Source organism: Leopardus geoffroyi, chromosome A1, assembly GCF_018350155.1.
Source record: "Leopardus geoffroyi isolate Oge1 chromosome A1, O.geoffroyi_Oge1_pat1.0, whole genome shotgun sequence".
NCBI classification, from domain to species: Eukaryota; Metazoa; Chordata; class Mammalia; order Carnivora; family Felidae; genus Leopardus; species Leopardus geoffroyi.
The window spans coordinates 188,738,507-188,762,800 of NC_059326.1; the positions used below are offsets into that span (position 1 = coordinate 188,738,507).

A 24,294-nucleotide genomic window follows, 5' to 3' on the forward strand; every position below is an offset into this window, starting at 1 on the left:
TCTCCCTTTCTCTGCCCCTCCCCTACTTATGCTGTCTCTGTCTCTCTCAAAATAATAAATAAATTAAAAACAACAACAACAACATGTGGCTAATTTGATGTTACGTGAATTTCACCACAATTTAAAAAAAAGAAAAAGGAAAAAAATCCCACATGGATTATCTATGTTGTTGAAGTCACAAAAAATGGGGGCACAAAAACTCTATGAGGTGGATAGGACAATTATCTCCATCCTAAAAAATGAAGGAACAGAGGTATAGAGAGGTCAAGTGATTTGCCCAGTGTCACACAGGTAGTCAGTGGTAAAGCTTGGGGCGGGGGGGGGAGAAACAAGAGTAAAGCTTAGAGGGGGTGCCTGAGTGGCTCAGTCGGTTAAGCATCCAACTTCAGCTCAGGTCATGATCTCACCGTTCTTGAGTTTGAGCTCTGAGTCAGGCTCTGCGCTAACAGCTCGGAGCCTGAAGCCTGCTTCAGATTCTTTGTCTCCCTCTCTCTCTGCCCCTCCCCCAATCATGCGCGTGCTTGCTCTCTCTGTCTCTCAAAATTGAATAAATATTAAAAAAAAAAAAAAAAGAAAAGAACAAAGCTTAGATTTAACTGAAGTTTGGGTTCTGGACTCAGACGTGTCTCTATGAACAAACTCATTACCTCTTCTGGTATATGGCTAGACGGACAGGAAGCAGAGCACAATGTGATAATTCATTTAAACTACCTAGTATAGAGCCTAGAACATAGTAAATGCCCAGTAACTATTACTGTCCTGTGCTAACTACTCAGTATTGCTTCATTTCCTGTTAAAGTCCAGACTCCTTAGCATGCCATGGAAAGTCTTTCCTCAGCTCTTGAATAGAGCCCAGTTTACTTCATCTCTCCCTACATTCCCTCTGGAAATCTGAGATCAAATCATAATTATACTGCTTTTCATTTCTTGCATGTACTTTACACTCTGGGGGTATCTGATTTTGTTACCCACTAGCTATCAACATTTTTATTCAGAAAATTTATTTTAGGGGCGCCTGGGTGGCTCAGTCGGTTGAGCAGCCGACTTCGGCTCGGGTCATGATCTCGCGGTCCGTGAGTTCGAGCCCCGCGTCGGGCTCTGTGCTGACAGCTCAGAGCCTGGAGCCTGTTTCGGATTCTGTGTCTCCCTCTCTCTCTGACCCTCCCCCGTTCATGCTCTGTCTTTCTCTGTCTCAAAAATAAATAAACGTTAAAAAAAAAAATTAAAAAAAAAATTTATTTTATTTTATTTATTTGCCCTGCCCTCCAAAGCAAACTTGGGCAGATCCCAAGAATCCTTAATGGATGGGCAGTCCTACTCACTTTAAGTTACAAATCAACAGTCTTGATTCGGTAATTAGAATGTGTCCAGTCAGAAGATTAATTAAATGCTTCAATCTCCCTTCAGTGAAAGATCTCTCCATATGTGAAGTGGTGGACTTCTGCTCTGTCCCCACTGCCTTCCTTCCAGTGTACCAGCAACTGCATCAGACCCTACCTGGGTGGAGACCGCTCGAAGCGGGACAGGTCAGGGATGGGGAAGTTCATACTTGTTGGGGGTCTTCAACTTCTCTGGGTCTGGCAGATGGCTACACTTGAAGCTTTCTCTTTTAGTACCTAGTGCACTTTTTTTTTTTTTTTTTTAATAGCAGTTGATTGAAAAGATACAGGGATAATACAACAAAAAGTGATTTGCTAATAGCCCCAGGATGCTAGTCCACACAGTGACTTAGAAGGGGGACCTGGTTGCAAGAGTACTTAGGCTGCTTCCACATTGGTTGCTGGTTACTTTGTAGAATCTGAACGATCAGCACCGGACTGCTACTGGTCTATCAACTAGGAGAAGCTAGCTGGCTTTTTATAACTGACCAACTAAGGCAAGCTGGTGGCTCTCCATGGGTTGTTTGAAGATTCTTCTTTTTTTTTTAATTTTTTTTGATGTAAAAAAATTTTTTTTTTAATCTTTATTTATTTTAGAGAGAGAGTGAGCAGACACAGTGCAAGTGGGGGAGGAACAGAGAGAGAAGGAGACACAGAATCTAAACTAGGCTCCAGGTTCTGAGTTGTCAGCCCAGAGCCCAACGCAGGGCTCGAAGTCATGGGCTGAAGTCGGATGCTTAACCGACTGAGCCATCTAGGTGCCCCAAAATTCATTTTTTTTAAATGTTTGTTTATTTATTTTGAGAGAGTCCCAAGCAGGCTATGTGCCCTCAGCACACAGCCCTATGTGGGGGCTCGATCCCATGAACTGCCAGATCATGACTGAGCTGAAATTGATTCAGAATCTTCACTGACTGAGCCACCCAGGTACCCCTAGAAGATTCTTTTTAAATTTTTTTTTTTTTCAACGTTTATTTATTTTTGGGACAGAGAGAGACAGAGCATGAACGGGGGAGGGGCAGAGAGAGAGGGAGACACAGAATCGGAAACAGGCTCCAGGCTCTGAGCCATCAGCCCAGAGCCCGACGCGGGGCTCGAACTCACGGACCGCGAGATCGTGACCTGGCTGAAGTCGGACGCTTAACCGACTGCGCCACCCAGGCGCCCCGAAGATTCTTAATTCTTCAATGACCTGGGTGGATGCATCCCTATTCTAGGTGATCACATGTGACCCTAGGAATTGGATTTTTATCTCCAACTTCTTACTATCAGTCTCCTCTGTCCTTCTATTTAGTCCTATTGTACAGGACTCCAGACAACTGGGGCCATGTGGTGCACATCTGCTCCTTGGGAAACACCCACACACCTTTTGCTTCCTTTGATAAACTCTGATAATGCTCGTCCGTCCCAAGACAGCCACACTGTCTTTTACTCTCTCAGTCTTTTGCAGAGAACATATTTCAACTTCTGTGAATGGTCTCACAGAAGATCTCTCTACCATCAGACCTGAGCAGAAGGAGGTAGTGTCCCCCATGATGCTTCCTTTGCTTGGTACTGACAGCAACAGCTCTCTCCAGAGAAACTTCTCTCAAATCCCCTCTCTGCTCACGCCATTATCTGGATAAATGGGTCCAGGAGCCTTGGAACTAGTTTGCTCACATTCCTTTTGTAAACTATGCCCAGGGAGAATTTACTTCACACCCATGCTGACATCCCATTGTATTGTTTTGGCAACTCCCTGAGGCAGGAGTGTCCCATGTTTACATCCTGAAATGTGTATGTAAAATGTGTGCTTTCCCCCTCTTTGCCTCAAGTCTTTACTCACCAGGTGACTCCTTATCTATTTTTCAACAATTAGAATGCCTTTTCCTTCCTTCCACCCTGTGACCCTACAGAATGCACTAATCCATCCCGTTTGTATTTCCATGGTAAACTTTGCCTACCTTATCGTAACCAATTCATTTAGCTTTATATTAAAACCATTTATGGGTCTGTCTCCAAACCCAAGAGACTGAAAGTTCCCAGGGACAGGGACTCTTGAGATTTACTCTTTCATATTCAAAGACTAATATAAAATGTAAATTACCATTAGTAGTAGCATCAAAAACATAAAATATCTAGGAATTAATGCAATAAAAGGTAATACAAGACCTCCATGTGAAAAACTAAAAATCTGAACTAGATCTTAGGAAACTTGACAAGCCAAAATTCCAAATTTGATTCCAAAATTGATAAAGAAATGCAAAGAGCCAAGATTCTCTTGAAGAAAAGAAAAGAAAACAAAAGAAAGAAATTCAGGGGAGAGGACTTGCTCAACAACCTATCAAGACTTCTTATTTAGCTAGAGTAATTGAAACAGTTTGGTATCCACATCAAGGTAAACAAACCAGTGGAATGGAATAGTAAGTTCAGAAACAAACTTACTCAAATATACACACCTGACTTACAATGGATGACACTGTGGAGCAGGGGGGAAACAGGCTTAAAAGAAGCATTTAATATAAATTAAATTAAGAATTTATGTTCATTAAAAAATACCATTTAGAGAATGAAAAGGAAGCTATGGAACAAGAGAAGATTTTTGCAGTGTATATAATTGACAAGGGGCTTACATTCAGAATATAAAGGACTATAAAACAAAAAGCAAAAGATAAACAACCCAGGAGAAAATTGGGTAAGAGACTTGAACAACTCACAAAAGAGGAAGTCCAAAGGCCAGGAAATACGTGAAAAGGTACTCAACCTCATAAGCAGTTGAGGAAATGCAAGTTACAAACTCACTAGAGTGGTTAAAATTTGAAAGACTGACAACGTCAATTGTAAGCTAGAATGCAGAGCAATGGGAACTCTGAGGGATTGCTGCTGGGAGTGTAAATTGGTGCAAACACCTCTAAGTTGAATACTTCCAGACTATGGCACAGCAATTCTTTTCTAAAGAAATGTGTGCCCATGTGCACTGGGAGACAAGAGCAAAAATGTTGATAGCATAATTTGTAGCAGCCCCAAACTGGAATTTGGGTGTTCATGAACCCAAATGCTCATATATAGCAGAATGAATAAACAAATAATATTCTATGCATGTGATAGCATTCTATACCACAATGAAAATGGCTGAACCGCAGTTTCACACAAGAATATAACTGAATCTCAAACACAACGTTAAGCAGAAAAATCTGGTCACCAAAGAATACATACTATAAGCATCCATGTACATAAAATTCAAGTACAGGCAAAACTAAACTACAGTATTTAGAGATTCACACTTGGGTGGTTAAACAAAGAAAAGGAAGTGACTATATTAAAGTCAGAAAAATGGTTACCTTTGTGGTGAGATAGTTGTGATGGGAAAGAGTATGTGAGGATTTTCTGGGGTATTAGCAAGCTTCTATTTCTGGAGAGTGATTAAATAGCTTTGTTTTATAATTTGTTAAGTTGTACAATTGTGTTTCTATTTATTATTTTTTTAAGTTACTTCCTTCTGTTTATAACAGCATATTACACTACAGATTAAAAGGATTGAATGCCTTAGGACTCTTTTAACTGCAAATAATAGAAAACTCACCCCACAGTAGCTAAGCCAAAGTAATGTATTGGCTGATATGAAGAATAGAAGGTGGACATGCTGGCTTCACATGAGGCTTAGAACAGGACTCATACACTGTGACCAGGTCCTGGTTTCTTTTTGTGTTGCAGGTTCTTTGACCTGCTTTGAGACATTTTCAGGCTGTCTCTTACCTTTTGGATCTGAGATGACTGCCCGTAGTCCTTGAAATTATGGGATTCCTTTTTTAGATCTAGCAGGAAAGAGAAAGCTCTGGTCAAAAGCTCTGGTGTTGAGTCTTATCCTGATTGACTTGGGTCATGAGTCCTTCCCTGGACTAATCACTAAGGGAGATAGGGTAAAGTGATTAATCCACAATAGACTGCATGGCTAGAATGTTCAAGATGATATTAAAAAGAGAAAAAGGAGAATAATAGATATTGGGAAGGTAACTAACAAATGTCTATGACAATCAGTACCCATTCTATTTAGCTAATATCATCATGCTTGAAAAGCAACACACAATTTTGCATTACTAGCCATCTCTGTCTTAATCAGAATTAAACAGAGAAAGTGGCTGGGTAAAATAGAGGTACACCAGCAGAGCTTAAATCTGAAAATGATAGCAACAATACATTTTTCCCTCCTGCTGATGTTAGAGATTCCAAACAGTCCACAAGTACTCAGATGGATTAAAAGCAAAACTGGTTTGTAATACATAAAACTAAGGCAACGGGTGAAACTTGAGTGGATCTTGGTTAGGAAAAATGTTACCTGTGAAAGATATTTTGGGGAGAAATGTGAAAATTGGAACATCAGCCGGATAGTAAAAGATTAGGGAATTATTTATTTTCTTAGGTGTGGCAAGGTCATTTGGTAATATTAGAGAAAGCTGTTATTTTTAGAAGAGGCAGCCTGCAGTATTAAGGGGTGCAATGTGTTGATGTCTGCAATTTACTCTCAAATAGCTTAACAAACAACACATACATATGAAGCGAATACTCAAAACGTTAACAATTGCTGAATATAGATGAGCATATGAGTGATGGTTGCAATTTTTTAACAATTCTGTATATTTGAAGCTCTACAAGATAAAAAAAGTTGGGAAAATAAAAAATGTTTTGGGGAAAATCTGAAAAATCCAAACCAAACAAAACAGGACTTGTTTCTATATTTTTTCCCTTCTATATTTTATCTTCTGAAGAAGATAAATTTATTTTGTTATTAAAACAGTGTAAGTTCTATTGCTTTTCCAATTATCCATGAAAAATATTTATTCAGCACCAACCATGTATATGCATTTCTTATTGGTAATAGGCAGTTATAATTTTATCTCTGTCTGACTTTATTACAGAATAAATGTTGCCAACCGGATACCAAAGACAGAGGGAACTACTAACAACATATATACTGAGGGCTTACTTTGTACCAGGAACATTAATATACATAGTTTTATTTATTTTTTATTATAATCCTGTGAAATAGATACTGTCTTTAATCCTTGTTTTACAGATGACAAATGGAGGTGTTTGTAAATTATGAACACTTGGCACAGAGTCCCATATCTAACAAGTAGGGGGTATCTGAATCTAACAGTAAATCTGTCCTTGTACACTGCTGGTGGGGATGTAAAATGGAGCAGCCACTTTAGAAAACAGTGGCAGTTGCTCAGAAAGTTAAACACAGTTACCACGTGACCAGGTGATTCAATTCTACTCCTAACTATATACCCAAGACAAATGAAAATATGTGTCCACACAAAGACTTATATGCGAATGTTGATAGCAGTACTATTCATAAGAGCCAAAAAAAGTGGAAACCACTCATATGTCTATCAACTGGTGAATGGATAGACAAAATGTGATACAGCTATACAATGGAATGTTATTTGGCAATAAAAGGAAATGAAATAATTATACATGCTACAACATGGATGCACTTTGTTGCTAAGGGAAATAAGGCAGACACAAAAGATCACATTTTGTATGACATAACCTATATGAAATGTCTAGGATAGCTAAATCTGTAAGAGAGAGAAGGATTAGTAGTTGCCTAAGCGGGGAGGCAAAGAGAATGACTGCTAAGGGATAGAGCAGGTTTTTTGTTGTTGTTTTGTTTTGTTTTGTTTTTGGAAGAGAGGTGGTGATGAAAATGTTCTAAAATTGATTGTGATGGTCGCACAACTCTGTGAATCTACTAAAAACCATGGAATTGCACACTTTAAAAGTGTATTGTATCATATGTGAATTAGATCTCAATTATATTTCAAAAAAAGTTTATTTCCCCTTTACTGAACCATGTTGCCTAAGAAAACTTTAGTTTTCCTCTTAGAATCGGCTTTCAAAATCAAACCGTAAGGGTAGTCAGGTCGAAAGAGATTTTATATGTCATTTAGACTCTTCTATTCAAAAAGTTAATTATTTTGGAATTATATGGAGAAAACCTCAAAGTGCCCATAGGAATAAAGTCAGTGAATAAATGCATACATGAAAATTCACCTTTCCTCCATATCTCCAGAGTTGGCTCTCTGAGTTTTTTGGATTTGGGCCCCATTACGTGAAGTCTGTTATGTGAGGTCTTATCTCTGGATCTAGAAGGCGTAGTGAACTGGCCATCAACTATCTGCAGATTTGCAGCAGAGGACAGTTTCTATGGGATTTATTAGCAATAGCTGGTTTTATAAGGCATTCAGGAACTAGTCTTTTGGAATGGCTAGAGCTGTAACAAACATGCACTCTTCCAAACTTTACGCTGACTTCCTCCTTAATGTTGCATACATTTAGTGAATAGGAAGATGACCTTTGGAATCCTGAATGGTTTCCCATTCCATAGTCATAAACATTCCAGTTCTTTCCTTCTACCCCTGAAGCTAATTCCTTTTATGGCCAGGTTTGTGGTATTTGGACATTTGCTTAAGCTTGGTTTCAGGTACTTACAGTAAGTTTTGCTCCTAACCTTTGCTTTTTTGGGTGCCTCTAGAAAGTACTTTCTACACTGTAACTGGTTTTATTTGAGTAGTCTTCTCTACTGCCCCACCCCCGGTCTTTTTCCCTCTTTTTTTTTTTTTTTTCTTTTTTCTTTGTAGTTTGATTCAGTTACCTGCATCTGGTAATGTGGAGCTTTCCCAAAACTGGATTAGCAGCAATATAATAGCAGTAACCCTTTCATTACCAGAGTAATTTTCTTCACTTGTTTTGAACTTAGCATTTATAGGCAGCTGCTGTAAAACTCAAAGGTGAAAAAGACATGACTTTGTCCTGCTTTTACAAGTTCAGAGTACTTATTAGTGAGGGTTATAGAACTTTGAAGCCATTTTTTTTTCCTTTAAAAAAGGAAATGTTGAGTGCTGAGGTAAGCTTTTCCTCCATTTAAACAAAACACACAAATCCGGTAACAATATTAAAGGAATATTTTCAATATTCTGCAGTTTACCCTAAAAGAATAAATAAATCCAGTAAGAATTTAAGGTTATATAGATTTTGACTTCTTTGCAATCTGTTTCTGGCCTTATGTTTTCTTGCCTGAAGTCAGTAGTAAAGTTGTTAAAATGCGGTGATGGAAACCAAGGTATAAGGCTTTGCTATCTTGGGCAGTTTTCTATTCTAGTCATTAGTCATGCGGCCTCTGTAATTTAATTTCTTACTTACCAGGCTGTATAAAGAGACTCATAAAATGGCCTTTCTAGGATGTAGCATGCCTGATTATTCTAGTCTAAGGCAGCAGGATGAAAGCTGTCTACAGAGAGTTATGAACATACTTCCCAGAATTTTTTAAAACTTCATTTCTATAGAGCTATCAAACTAGTGGAAGGGAAGTTACTCAGAATTTGAATGTCGGATGTCTCCAGGAAAGCTTTCTTTTACAATTTTAGCAAGATACAAAGGTTGTGAGGTATTGGAGATTTATGTTTAAAGCACAGAGGCCAGAGAGTTGAATTTCCAAGGAGGGCCCCCAACACAGAGATCTCATTGAAATACATTAATTTCTCTTGTAACAGGCCGAAGTTGAGGTTTCACAATTTCAGGATGATCCAGGATAGTTGCAACATTTTACCCACTCCTGGGTGTGTGTCTTTGTGTATATAGGCACTACCAACATCAAAGGCCAGACTGGTTTCTAGTAGCTATGGGCTCTCCAGTTACTGACCAAAGACACAGCAAGGAATAGTGTAGGATTTTTTGTTTCCTGGAGAAGGGGTGTCAGGGGGTGAGGGATTTGTAGAGAGTCGGTGAAGTCCTAGAAAAACTGGGGAATAAGGTGTCTTGCCAAAGCAAAAAACACTAGCAGCATCCTTGATTTGTTCTGTGCACGTGAGACATGCTTCAGGCTTTGTATTGTGGGTAAGTGGGGAACAGTTCCAGCCCTAAAAGGTATATTGCCATTTAAATTAAGGGAGGGCTGCTGGTCAGTGGGGCACCTTGGGAAGGGGGTGTGTCCACTTACCTCTATTTTGAACCTTCGACCAAAAGCAACACACAAATACTATTCAATTTCGTATTACAATAAAATTCTTTGAACAAATTCTTTAAACTAAGGGGTGGAAGTTTAAAATTAAAGATAGTGAACGTTTTCAATTCACTTATTCAGGCATCCAGTCACTTATTCAACAGAGGCTTATGGAGCGCCTATTCTATGCTAGGCACTGCTGAGCCATCACAGACTTGGTCCCTGACGCCATGGAGTTGACAGTCTAGTCCAGTCAGTGAGGGAGTTAAAAAAAATTCGGGCATCATTGCTACTGCGGTTGCACCGGGTGAAGATCAGCCCCTCCAATTCTCCCACGTGGTCGCAGCAGGTGAGTGTGGGTGTGAGCGCTCGCGGCTTCTGGTATTTGAGGAGTGTGAGAGCGCACGTGTGTCAGAATGGCGCGTGTCACAGGGTGCGTGCAAGGGTCGGGGTGGTAAGCGTCTCCACAGACGCTTGGGCCCGGCTGCGTGGGCCGCTGGAGGACTGCGTCTCCCGCCCACGTACTGGGGGCGGCGCGGGAACCACCCGGCCCGTGCGATTGTGAGTGAGCGCAAGAGCGCGCGCGCGCGGGGGCGGGGGAGGGGCGCGGCGCGCGCAGGCGCAGAGAGCTAGAGCGGACCGCGGTCGCCGCAGAGCGCTGGGGGCGGGAGGAGCGAGCGCAGTAGGCCATGGCCGCCGTCGGCTGCTGAGGGGCTCGGCCCGCGAGCGCCTGCCGCCGCGGACGATGGTGACCGCACGGGTCGGGCCGCTGCCGCCGCCGCTGCCGCCGCCGCCTCCCAAGACGCTGCAACCAAGGCCCGGCGCGGAGGAGCCGCCGCTGTGAGCCGCGCCGTCCCGGCCCCCGCCGCCGCCGCCCGAGAAGAACGGGAGGGCGGGCGAGAGAGCCGGGGAGTTGCGGAGCTCGCCTGCCCGCCGGCGGCGCCGCCGCCCTGCGGGGAGAGAGGCCACTGCCCGAGGTGACCGAGCCGTCTTCCCTGGCTGGCCTCTTCTCATCCAGGCTCCCCCGCCCCCTTCTCTTCCCACATCCTTCCTTCTCCCCTCCCCCACCCTTTTGCCGGCTTCTTCCTTTCCCCCCTCCCCCGCCCCTTCCTCGGTTCACCTCCCACCTTCTTCCCAGTCTCGGCGGCCCACATCCGAGGCGGCTCCCACATCCCCTCTTCTCCCCTGGCGTCCCCTCCCTCCTAACCAGCTGCCCCTCTTGCAGACCTCTTGGCCCCCCACCAGCTCTCTCCGACTCTCTGCCCTCCCTTCCCACCCCCCTTCCCCGTACAGAGTCCCCTCCGCCAGCTCCAGGGCCTTGAGCGCCGCCTCCTTAATTGCCCACCCTCCCGGAGACATCCCTTACCTCCCCTGGCATTCCTAAGATGCTCTCTCTCTGAGCTCTGCCCCATCGTATCCCTAGGACCCCCTTTCGAGATCTTTTCTAAGCAGCTTCCTGAGCTGCCCCTTCCTAGGTGCTCCTTTCCAGCCCCTTTTCTCTAGTTCCCACTTCCAACTTTCCCTCTTTTGCGTCTTTGTCCGCTTTGCTTCTAAGCTTCCCTCCCTCTTTCCTTTTGACTTATCCTTTGGTCTACGCAGCCCCAAACTCAGCCTCCTCTTTCCTTCTTTCATGAGGTTTGAGGTTGTTTGGGGGTGCAGAAAGGCCTGCCAAGCCATTCTTCGAATGGGGGCCCATTTGCTCTGCATCCCATCTGTCCTTTTTCACTGTGAGAGCGTTCTCTATCCCTTCCTTTTTGTCCCCATCGCGTCCTCTCTCGGCTGCCATCCCTTCTCCACCCCACTCCTGTTTTGCTTTTCCCACCCAAGACCCTTGCCCTCCCTTTAGGAATGAGTCCCCTTTCTGCTCGGGGATGATGAACTTGGCCCGTGTCTTTCTTTGGAAGCTTTTTGGTGCGTGGCGCGGCGGAGCCAGCACCCTTGGCCAGACAAGAGGGGAGCTCCCTGGCACGGGCCTCTCTACTGGCAGAGTTTTTGCGAACGTAATCCCCTAGCCCCGCGGCGGCAGCGGCCCTGCTGCTGCGCTGCTTGCTTTGCAGCGAGCTGGGTTGGGGTTACTATAGTTCAAACGCGGCTGAGATCAGCAGGCGTGGAGGGCGGGGGAGGAGGTGCGGGGAGAGAGGAAGGGGGCTTTGCAGTGAGAAGGCATCAAAGATTAATGGATGGCTTTGCATCGCTGTCTGCAGTAAACAGGAAACTAGTTTGAAAGGAAAGGAGAGGATTGTGTGCCTTTTTATTTTTTAAAATGCGGACTGTGCTCTTCTACTGAATCTTGAATCATGCCCAAAGGATGAGCTGTCGGTGCTGCAGTCGTGACCCAGGCTGAGCGCCCAATGGCAGAGAGAGCAGTTTTTATTCCCTCTGTCTGGCTCCTTAAGAGTTGAAAGATGGTCCTGTTATTCAGAGTGGATTCTGTTATCTTTGGCACTTTGGAGATGAGAAGCCACAGAATTGCTAGTAGTTTATGTGGAAACCAGGTACATACAAAGTTAGCTAGCAATAGTGTGGGAGTGGGGAGGACCAGCTATATTTAAAACATGTGCCAATGCTTATGTAAGAGGTGCGTTCTCCTCCAGGGTATCTCAGTTTTGGCTGAGTTTACTTATGATTTTAGGCTCTAGCTTTGCCCTATAACATTTTCAGGGGTTACCATCCTAATGTATGGACAGCCAGAAAATTTTTCTTGAGATTGGTTTTAGCGGATGGTAGAATTTTTTTTTTTTCCATTGGATTGGACAAAGAAAGGAGAAATGGTGATTTATTTTTTTTCTTTCGAAGCGGAAGAAAGGTGTAGAAACTTTCAGCCTTAAATTATCTATCATACTGAATTTAAAATTGGGTCATATGATTTTCTCATTTATTTCTTATTTTTTATTTGCCTTTTTAAAAAGGGAGTTTATCTGCCTTTTTAAAAAGGAGATATGAATAGCCTTCTTTTTTTTTGGTAAGATCCCATTTTCCGTTTCTTTTTCTTAATTCTTCAACAGACAAGCTATTACTTTAAAAACATACATTTTCCATATTGTTCCGGATGATTTGTGTGATTTCTTCATAAAACAAAAATCAAAGTGTTTCCAGGAAGGTGTAGAATGAGACTGTGTTTTCTAACCCACAAATATGAATGGTGAGCTGTGCAACATTATACTTGTACAGGACATTACTGTGTAAGTAGTGATTGCTGCTTCCAAGCCTGGGAAAGTCATCTAATGAAATCATTGTGGTCCTGTTTTTGGTTAGCTTTGTTGAGTTTTTGTTTTGTTTTGTTTTGTTCTTTGCCATTTTTGGAAGGGATTTTTTTTTTAAGGTGTTTCACTGTGTAAAACATCTTTAAGCTTGAGTCACATTTAGTTTACATTACTTGCTGAGACATTGTGTTGGTATATTACTTTCCCAGTTCTGTTAACATTTCAGGGAGGACATATAAAAATCTTTCATGGAGGGGAAAATATGTGTAATTGAACATGACAGGAAATAACTTCAATATTTGGCCTTAGGAGTGTCATCTTTGTGTTCAGCTCCTTTACTTATTTTTGAGGATAATTTGGTATTATTATGATTTTAAGAGAATTTTAAGCGTCCTCTGACTTGGAATATACTCATTAGCTCTGATAATAAATCTAAGAAAAAGATAAATTAGGCTTCAACCAAACATCATAGAAATACAATAAGCTTTTTATGCCAGGGGAGAAAGCTCCATTTTTACTTCATGCTTCTAATAGAGTGGCTTGGCAAATGTGAGTGACTTCAGTGATTTTAAACAAGATAAATGTTTCCACATTTTGTTTAGATGTTAATTTAGTGTGTGGTGCTGGAGTGTAGTGTGTGGTATTTGTGATGGTGATCACCCTATCATGTGGCACTTACACTTTAGAAATCACAAAGTTGGGCTGGGGATTTTGTGTGTGTGTGTGTGTGTGTGTGTGTCTTTCCACAGCTTTTGTGGGTAATATTTTAGATCTGGTTTTCCATGAATTTGTTTCCTCTATGTCCACATACAGGCCCAGCTTGCCAATGACTTGCTAAAATATAACTCACAGAAATAAATGAAATGTTTATAAGCAGTGGGGTTGTTATTAAGTGGGCATATTTCATTCTATACAAGGTCCTCCTTAATTCAGACATTTGGGTCTTGGATTTACTATGCAGTAGAATTTGGGGATCAGTCTCGGATATTCTGTATTGAGAGCTTTAGGAACTCAAGATTTCCCTTTTTCTATATGTGAGGCAGGAATAGTGGTTATTGAGAGGGAATTTGTACTATTATGCTAATGGCCCTCTTCTGTAATAGAGTTGAATCTCCAGAAGAATTAAGGAGATTTTTTTTCTTGTTAGTTGTTCATATCTTAATTTCATATCTTGATGCAGGAGTGGTTATTGGTTTACTTAATTTTTTTTTTTCTTTACCCCTTTGAGAGCTGCAATAAATGGTAAAAATGGGTACATGTAAAAACAGCAAAACATTAAAAAAGGAGGACGGCTCTAACTCAGATGAAATAAATATGGACCACAAGTACTAACTTAGTAATAGTCCCTACAAAAGCAGTAGTGATTTATATTGGATTCTAGAATATGGAAAAAGTATATTCCATTATAGTATAAAGCCTGTCAGTGATATTATCTTAGTCCATAATGATTTTCACACAGGACTGGTGTTTTGTGAGAAAAATCCATTATTCGTGTACTTTGAAATAAACTCCCAACTGAGTTTGACTGTTTATCTGTTTGACCACCTTAGTAAGTAGTTATGTTCTATATATTTCCTTAAGTCATCTAGATAGCTTAGGCATATTATACTTTTTATAAAGAATTTCTTTTTTTAATCCCCAATAATGGGTATTCTACAACATTTGGCAAACAGAAAAGGAAATAAAAGTCACCTTAGCCTTATTGTTGGAAGGATGTTAATGTGATATTTTGGTATTATTTCTTCTCAAGATTTTTTTTTTCTCTCATGAGCTTTGAGAAATTGAAATTCCTGAATGGTGTAATTTGTAGTAAATGTTGAGTAGTTTTTATTTTTCAGTGGTTTTTCCCCCCATAGGACACAACGGTTAGGTTTTAATTCTAACAATATTTATTTCTTATGTAGGAAAATTATTAAAGTGATCTTGTTCATTTAAAGTAATCGGAATTACAATACTTATTAATAAAAATGTTAATTGTGCATTCTTAGGATAACTTTTAAGTAATGGGAATGATTTATGATCATTCAATGATTGATATAATGTATCAGTTTTTCAGTGATTGACAAACTTCTATTAATGGTTTGCCAAGTTGAGCTCTTTTTTTTTTTTTTAAACTATCTGAGCTAGGAAGCTATGAAAATTAGAGGGTAAAATGGAAATACTGACAAATATTTAACCATAGCATAGTAATCTGTCACTGTAATTTTCTTCAGAAATAAATGTTTTCATTTGTCCTATAATGTCTGAAATTACTGCCAAAGCTGGAAATGTGTTTAGCTTTCTCAGCAAAATTCTTAAAAGGATATTGTCAGAGCCAACAATCCAGAATTATCATTACTTTTAAAATTGTCTTTAACACACTTGTTTGCCTGATTCTCATAATTCCTTGGATTAATTTGCAGCACTATCATACAAAGCAGTGTTGCACAGAATTGTCCTTTTAAATAATAGATTGTCCTGGAGATCTTTCATTTCCTTTTTTTTTTTTTTTTTTTTTTTTTTAATTCTATTTGTACTACTCATCAACAGCTGAGCACAGACAGGGGCTGCAGACTCCATGTGCCAGCGTATCTGTATATCACAGGAAGAATTTGATGTTGCAATTGTTTCCCACTTTGAAGGCAGATTATGGGAATATCAAATGAAGAGTTCAATGATTCAAGGAAATAATATTGTGAACAATGTTTTCTTTACCTGTATCGTGAGTTTCTCTGAATTGTATCTACATCATGTAAATTCAGTACTTCAATTTTGATTGCAAGTAATATAGAAAAGGATAAGTCTTTGAGATGCTGCAAACTAAATGTGTAGTTAGCAAATTTTTATTGAATAGCTTAGGCTTTTTTTTTTTAATCAGTTAAATTTTGCTCTTTTTTAAGACCTACATAAATCTCACTTTTATGGGAGTGAATTTTTCCTTTCAAGTTAATTGGACAAAAGCTGTAGTATTATTAGGGTGTTTTGTTGCTAGTGCCTAGAGTTGGAGTTAAGCTTTTAAAAATAAAGTTTGAGGCCTTACCACTTAGGCAGACTGGGAAGACCTGTAAGGAGGGGTCAGTGTGAAAACCCAATATAAAGATTGCTTCATGAAAGCCTAGAAGTAGTAGCTGTGGCTGAGGAGTTTTATACGTTGTTATGTAGTGTTTGTATAGATATGGCAATCCATTAGATTCCTAAGAGGATATCTAAAGGCTGTTTGAGGTGACTTATTTTTTATATGTTGGATCTCCTGAATTTTAGGTCTGCTCCAAGAAAAAACATGGCTGCAAAGGAAAAACTGGAGGCAGTGTTAAATGTGGCCCTGAGGGTGCCAAGCATCATGCTGTTGGATGTCCTGTACAGATGGGATGTCAGCTCCTTCTTCCAGCAGATCCAAAGAAGTAGCCTCAGTAACAACCCTCTTTTCCAGTATAAGTATTTGGCTCTTAATATGCATTATGTAGGTAAGTGTCTATATCACCTTTGCTAATCTGTTAGCATTCTGATTTATATCTTTGTAAGATGATTTTGAATTTGAGTAAAATGAGGTTTGGTTACGTTAAAATGACAGTGATACAGTCATTGATGAATGTTTATGAATCTTGTTTGTAATATAATTTGTCTTACCATTGCATATGAATTATTAGGGCTAGAGGAGAACAGACAGTTTTGGGTTTATTTTACTGGATGAAACTAGAAGGCAGAAGAAAACATTTTAGATTTTAATATGATAAAATGTAAATGAGAACAAATTTTCCAGACATTTGGTCTGTTCTAATTTGTCTATTAAGGGTTTTGTTAGTAACAAAGAAGGGAGGCTTCCTAAATGCAATATTCTTTATTGTTCCAGAACATTAGTATCAGTGGAACATAAGGCATTTATTTCAGTTAAATGAAATGTTGGAAATGACATTTGTAATATTAAAAATATATATATTCCTTGAAATATAATTAATGTGATTTGGAGTTACTGGTTAAAGTAATGTTGAGGTTAAAGAGGTAGAAGTCAAGAAATACAAGCAGGAAGGGCACCTGGCTGGCTCAGTCAATAGCACATGCTACTCTTGATCTTGGGGTTGTGAGTTTGAGCCTCATGTTGGGTGCAGAGATTACTTAAAATCTCAAGGGGCACCTTGCCTGGTTGGCTCACTCGATTAAGCCTCCGACTTTGGCTCAGGTCATGATCTCACAGTTCATGAATTTGAGCCCCATGTCAGGCTCTGTGCTGACAGCACGGAGCTTGGAACTTGTTTCCAGTTCTGTATCTCCCTATCTCTTTGCCCCTCCCCTGCTCAAGCTCTGTCTCTCTGTCTCTCTCTCTCAAAAATAAACATTAAAAAAAAAAAATTAGAATCTTAAAATAAGGAAAAGAAATACAGGCAGGAAACAGGTAAAAATTCATCTAGTATGACAGTGATGATCCTTGATTTTTAGATTAATTTTTGGTTTATATGTAATCATAGCAATAATGTTTCATTTGGCATTACTATAACATAACTCAAGATGTGGTTTGATGATAGTGGTTTGATAATACTATTATTAGAGTTGTCCATCAAGAAGTACATATTTTATAGAATTGTGAAGGGTTTGTCCTGTCTCAGTGAGATTTATTTTTATCTATGGAAGGACTTTTTGGGTTCCGAAGCTCAGCCCTGAAAACCCCTTACATCTCTAAGAGATTCCCAAGTAAGCCATTGTGGGAAGAAGTATAGTAGAAAAGGCAGTGCACTAGAAGTAAAACATCTGGGTACAATAAATTCATCTCTCTTAGATGGCATTACCTTGGGAAATTCTTTGAAATGAGAATGTTCTTTTATGCTGCAAAGCACTATAATTCTCAGCCCTTTACTAAAAGCTTTGTATGTTAGCCAATTCATGGAAAATAATTCCAATCTGTTGTAGAGGAACAATCGGGTACTTGGCTTACATTTTTAGCTTAATCAGCAGAATAATTCACACTGTGCTTTAAAAAATGTGCTTATCACATATATTATTTCTGAGTAGATTGAAATATTTATTTTAAAAACAGCTGCCTAATAATCAGAAACATTAATTTTAGAAGTTGAGTGGGTTTTAATACAGTTGAAATTCATACTCTGGCTTATAACTTTGGGAATTCAACTGAGCCTTCTTAAATACACTTATTACATGCTATGGTAGAATTAACTCAGTGATTACATGAGTAGATAGTTACAGCTTGAGCAGTTTTTTGGTTAGAGTAACGTCTGGGTCAAAGTATTAAGGAGTGTTTACATAATGTTCTAGTTTATAAACTTTCACCCTTAAATACATCTTTAAAATTCTTTTTAAAAATTAGTAATGTATTTATACATTTATTATATGTTAAAAAAATCAAAACATAAAAAGTGTACAGTGAAAAGTATCATTCTTCTGTTTGCCAACTACTAAGTTCTCTTAAGCCCCAGCAAGTAGCTATTTTTATTAACTTGTGAAAAATTCTAGAGATATTTTTATGTATACATAAGTCAATATAAAGATATATTGGTAAATAAACATAAATAAGTGTACATATATGTATGTTCTCTTTATACAGATGATGGGATAATATACAGTGTTCTTTTTTTAAAATTTTTATTTAATTTTTAAATTTATATCCAAGTTAATTAGCATATAGTGCAACAATGATTTCAGAAGTAGATTTACAGTGTCTTGAACCTGTTGTTTGTTTTAACTTAATGATGTATCACAGAGCCATAACTACTGCTTTTAGATATTCATGAAATAAAGCTTTGTACTCTGTGTTTTTATGTTGACACTTCCTGTTCTGCCAAATTTTAACATTCTGATTAAATGTTAAGGCCTCCTCCCCCTAGGCCTCCTAATTCTGTTTCGTAGTGGTGTAGTATCCTTGTATGGCCATACCACAGAATTGATGCTCTATTGGTGAACACTTTAGTTTCGTCTGCTATTTCATTCGGTGTTGCACTAAATAATTTTATATAGCCATAATTTTGACAGATACAAATATAGCCTTGAGATAAATTGCTAGAAATGAAGTTGCTGCGTTAAAGAGTATATATGTCTGTAATAATGGATCGATATTACTCTCTATGGGGTTTTACAGACAGTGGTTGAGAGTTCCTACAGTCTTACATCCTTATCAAAAACCGTGTTATCAAATTCTTACATTTGGTTATTCCAGTACATGAAAAATGGATGTTTTTTAACATAAGTTTTAATTTGTATTTCTCTTACTGTGAGTGAGATTGTATTTATTCACATGTTGATGAAAAACGTGTGTTTCCTCTTCTGTGAGTTGTCAGATCATGTCCTTTGCCCACTTTTCTGTGGGATTTTAGCCTCTCCCCTCCCCCCCTTTTTTTCTCAAAGGCACAGGCAAGGCTTTATTGGGGCTACAGCTCTAGCTGAAGGGAGACACAGCACCAACAGAGAGTAGTTAGGCTGGCCTTCTCTGGATTTTAGCCTTTTCTTGCCAATTTGTGGGAGTTTGGTATACATTAGGGAAATTAACCCTCTATGATGAGTTAAAATTACTGTTTTCAGTTGTGCTTGTCTTGATTTTGGCTTATGATTTTTTTGACTTGCAGAATTTGTTTTTAATGAGATTGAATTTATTGTTTTTTCTTTTTTTTAAGTTTTTTATTGTTTGTATTTTAATTTTTTTTTTCAATATATGAAATTTATTGTCAAATTGGTTTCCATACAACACACAGTGCTCATCCCAAAAGGTGCCCTCCTCAATACCCATCACCCACCCTCCCCTCCCTCCCACCCCCCATCAACCCTCAGTTTGTTCTCAGTTTTTAAGAGTCTCTTATGCTTTGGCTCTCTCCTACTCTAACCTCTTTTTTTTTCTTTTTTTTTCCTTCCCCTCCCCCATGGGTTTCTGTTAAGTTTCTCAGGATCCACATAAGAGTGAAACCATATGGTATCTGTCTCTGTATGGCTTATTTCACTTAGCATCACACTCTCCAGTTCCATCCACGTGGCTACAAAGGGCCATATTTCATTCTTTCTCATTGCCACGTAGTACTCTACTGTGTATGTAAACCACAATTTCTTTATCCATTCATCAGTTGATGGACATTTAGGCTCTTTCCACAATTTGGCTATTGTTGAGAGTGCTGCTATAAACATTGGGGTACAAGTGCCCCTATGCATCAGTACTCCTGTATCCCTTGGGTAAATACCTAGCAGTGCTATTGCTGGGTCATAGGGTAGGTCTATTTTTAATTTTCTGAGGAACCTCCACACTGTTTTCCAGAGTGGCTGGCTGCACCAATTTGCATTCCCACCAACAGTGCAAGAGGGTTCCCGTTTCTCCACATCCTCGCCAGCATCTATAGTCTCCTGATTTGTTCATTTTGACCACTCTGACTGGCATGAGGTGATATCTGAGTGTGGTTTTGATTTGTATTTCCCTGATGAGGAGCGACGTTGAGCATCTTTTCATGTGCCTGTTGGCCATCCGGATGTCTTCTTTAGAGAAGTGTCTATTCATGTTTTCTGCCCATTTCTTCACTGGGTTGTTTTTCGGGTGTGGAGTTTGGTGAGCTCTTTATAGATTTTGGATACTAGCCCTTTGTCCGATATGTCATTTGCAAATATCTTTTCCCATTCCGTTGGTTGCCTTTTAGTTTTGTTGGTTGTTTCCTTTGCTGTGCAGAAGCTTTTTATCTTCATAAGGTCCTAGTAGTTTATCTTTGCTTTTAATTCCCTTGCCTTTGGGGATGTGTCGAGTAAGAGATTGCTACGACTGAGGTCAGAGAGTTATTTATTTATTTTGAGAGAGAGAGAGAGAGAGAGAGAGAGAGAGAGGGAGAGAGAGAATGAGCTGGGGAGGGGTAGAGACTGAAGGGGACAGAGGATCCGAAGTGAGCTCTGTGCTGACAGCAGAGAGTCCAGTGTGGGGCTTGAACTCGTGAACTGTGAGATCATGACCTGAGCCGAAGTGGGGCGCTTAACCAACTGAGCCACCCAGACACCCCTATAGTTTTTTCTTTTAGAACTTAGAATTTTGACTCAATTAGAAAAGGCTTCTCTATCATATTTTACTCCATTATTTTTATTTCATTTTTTACATTTACATCTTTGCTCCACTTAGGATTTATCTGCATGTACAGTGTGTTGTAGGTATAATTTTTTCCGCTAGATAACTATCTGGTGGTTTCCATGTATTTATTAAATAGTTCATCTTTTCCTGGCTAATCATTATATACTAAGTTCTCCCATATATTTGGTTCCATTTCTGATATTTATTCCTGTTTTTTAAGTGTGTGGTCATAATGAATATTTAGACGATATTGTACTGTCTAGACTTAGTCCCTTCATTGTTTTTTATTTATCCCTCAGAGTTTTTTCTGATATTGTTGGCTATACGAACTTTAGGTACTTAGTTTAAGTTAAGATGAAGAGGTAGCTTAAAGATGTTAACTCTTCTCTATGTATGAACACAGAAAGCCTCCCTATGTTCCAGGTTTCTTTTGAGTCCTGGAGTGTTTTAAAGTTTTTATTATATAGGTCTTGGGCATTTATTGTTCAGTTCATTCCTAGGTATTTTGTCTCTTTTATTGATATTGTGACTCCCCCCCCTTTTATATCCTTTAATTATTATTAAGAGCTTAAAAGTCAAGGTAGGGAATGGTAAAGTTCATGTTTATGGAATATAATTGTACCTTCAAATTGAGAAGCTTTCCAGGGTGGGTTTTGTCTGAGAATAGCAAAAAGAAGTGATTGTCTAAATATAATTGGAATGCTAATTATAGAACTGTTTTGCAAAGTATAGGTTATAAAAGGGGAAATAGAAGTAATATTGAAAAGTTATAGTGGGGGAATTTGTGAAAAGACCTGAATACATATATTAGGTATTCATAATTTGGTACGTAGTGATAGGTCAGTGAGGAATTTAGAGCAGGTGAACTGCACTTAAGAAGATTGACTAGGCAGTGTTCTACAGGCCACTGGATTGGGGAGGGGAGAAACCCGAGGGTAAGAAGACCAGTTTGGATTTTAGGCAAGAGGTAATGAGAGCCAGAATTAGCCTTGTAAAAGGTGGAAAGCAAAGACTGCTATGAGAACAATTCCATTGAAATTACAATCACTAAAATCATTAGTGACCTAAAATGTAAAACTCAGGCTTCATTTGTGTTGTCATTCTGCAGACAATCTCATATTTATGGAATTGTTGACTGCTTCCTCTTAACAGTGATTCTGGATTCTTCTAACTTTCTGACCATTCCTTCTGACTCTTTTGCTGTGTTTTTTCTTTAGACTTCTTAAGTGTTGATACAGCCTAGAATTTGTGTTTAATTTTCATCTTTTGTTGTTTGTGTGATCTCATATAGTTTTGGCTGCAAATCCCTATCTCCACTTTCCGTTGCTTTTTTGACCACTGTAGTCTGGGGTTAGTGTTCTTTCCTCTGATCTCATGGCACCCAGTTCATAACCTCTCCCATAGCACTTACTATGCTGCATTCCAAGGATCCTTAGACTCATCTATCTTCCTAACTAGATTGTGAGCTCCTTGAAGGTAGGAATGGGATTATTCCTAGCGCCTAGCTAGTGCCTGGTACTGAATGGATTTCTAACTATTGTTAGACATGACCACCTAAGTATTCTGTAGACCCTTCGGTTTATGGTCATGAACTCATCATCTATACCTCAAACCTCCTCCTTCTCCTGTTTCCTATCTTAATGGTAAAGTTGTGATTATCTTGATTATCCAAGCTAGAAACATCAGAACCATTTTCACTTCCTTGTTCTCCACTCATAGATCACTATTAAGACTTCTTTAAATATGTTTCTCATGGGTGACCCTGCCAACTCCATACCAAAGCTGCCAATTTATTCTAGGTCCTCATTTTTCCCCTCACTACTGAAATAACCTTTAAATAGCAGAAATCTCTGCATTTTGTTAGGAACATTCATTAATGTTATTTTAGGTAGGTCATCATTTTTAAATGCTGCATATCTTGCATTTTAATTATAAATTATTGTTGGGTTATCTTCATCATCATCTGTTGAGTTTGTTGTGATAGTTTAGAGTGAATAGTGATGCATATTTGCATGGGCAATAGTTTTGGCTTGTATTTTTCAAATAATTAGATTATATACATGTTATAATTTAGATAAATTATTCATACTGTTCTTGCTTTAGCAGTATTCATAATTGCTTAAGATTCTTGTGTGACATTTTTTGTTATCACTGAGTTATTTTTCCACTGCAGTGTGAAAAAGGAGGGGGATAATTGGGCCATAGGGTTTTTGTTGTTTTGTTTTTTGTTTTCTTACCTCACTTAAAAGTGTATCTAAAGGATTTGAGAACTGTTGGCCCAGTCTAAACTCCTTATTAGTGTATACAAGGCTTTATATTGAAGTGTTAGCCACCAGTTCTATCAGCATCATCTCCCAGTACTTTTTTATTTACACCAAATTTTAGTCTAGCCTACAGAGTTTATGGTCTCCTGAAAACATCCTTTTTTTTTTTAATGGTTTTCATGCCTGCTATTCTCTTTTCCTAAAATGTTTTTCTTTTTCTTAGCCTGATAAATTCACTGTTCTCAGTCCAGGTCAAGCTTAATCACTTAATAATAGCCCTTCTAATATTTGTATATTACAGCACCAATATTGTATCATACCTTTGTCCATGTTTTTTCACTAGACTATGATTACTTTATTGTTTGGCTCTTTCATGTCTAGAAATGCATATGGTTCACACTTTATATGTAATAATTGGTTGAGTGGATAATTGAAAGAATGAATAAAATCAATATGTTTAGTCTAGAGGATTTGGCAGCTGTTTTATGAGATGTGCACAGAAAGGAAAAGATAGGAATATCTGGAAAGGAAAATGATAGTTCATTAAAAGAGAACTTATGGAGAGTTTTCATGCAGTAGATTGAATAGAAAATCCTCAGCCACAAACACTAAACATGCTTGCTAAATATAATAAACATCCTTTTTAAATACCTCTAAAGTCCTTTGAGATAAGGATTAAAAAAATAAATTGGGGAAATTATTTTAAGAAATTAAAAAGTTAGTAGAAATACTTCTGTCTAGTTTCTGCTGGATTGTTCTTAAAGTTAGGATATGTGGGAAATCTGAATTCTACCTCTTTAGTCCCTAGCATAGTGCTCCTGTCTCCTTAGCTTTAAGCATGAGAGGTGCATTGGGTACTAAGAAGGGTTATCTGTACCGTAATAAAGACTCGCTAATAAATGGAAAATAGTTATGGAAGAGTAGACAAGAACCAGATATTGCAAGACCTAGACTGTCAGACTGAGAAGTTAAGAACTTTTGAAGGTTTTTAAGCAAGAGATTTGTCTAGATGAAGGTGATGGTTTTGTACTGAAGTGTAGGATCAATGAGGATGGAAAGAGACAAAGAAGAATAGCTATTAGTATGCTATTATATTGAGAGTGGACTGGGATATGGGGCATAGGGACTGGAAAGGAAGGGTGACATGAGACACTTAACTGGGGAGGACTCAGCAGGACTTGGTGATGACAGAAAGATGACTCAGGTTTGAGTCAGAGTGAATGGGATTTAGGGGAGAAAGAGGGTAAGCCAGCCTGTTGAGGGAGGAGGATGGGTGCTCCGTTTGTACTTGTATATGAGAACATTTAAGTGGATTATATCCCAGGCATTGTGAGATATGATATATCTGCTTAGAAAAAGAAATGATTGCTTTTTTTTTTTGGCATATGCAGTAGGTAGGTTCTCAGTAACTTTGTTGATAACATACATTTAGAATGGTATATTTGAA

General features: G+C 39.0%; 1 protein-coding gene across 1 annotated transcript in view; it reads left to right on the forward strand.

The window, feature by feature from the left end:
- Positions 1–9,966: 9,966 nt before the first annotated feature.
- RNF145 (ring finger protein 145) overlaps positions 9,967–24,294 on the forward strand; it is a 59,113-nt gene continuing 44,785 nt past the window's right edge. The window contains exons 1-2 of the mRNA XM_045503339.1: positions 9,967–10,343; positions 15,810–16,012. Coding sequence (XP_045359295.1) covers positions 15,829–16,012 — 184 coding nt within the window. The 5' untranslated portion in view covers positions 9,967–10,343; positions 15,810–15,828. The remainder of the gene's footprint in view (positions 10,344–15,809; positions 16,013–24,294) is intronic.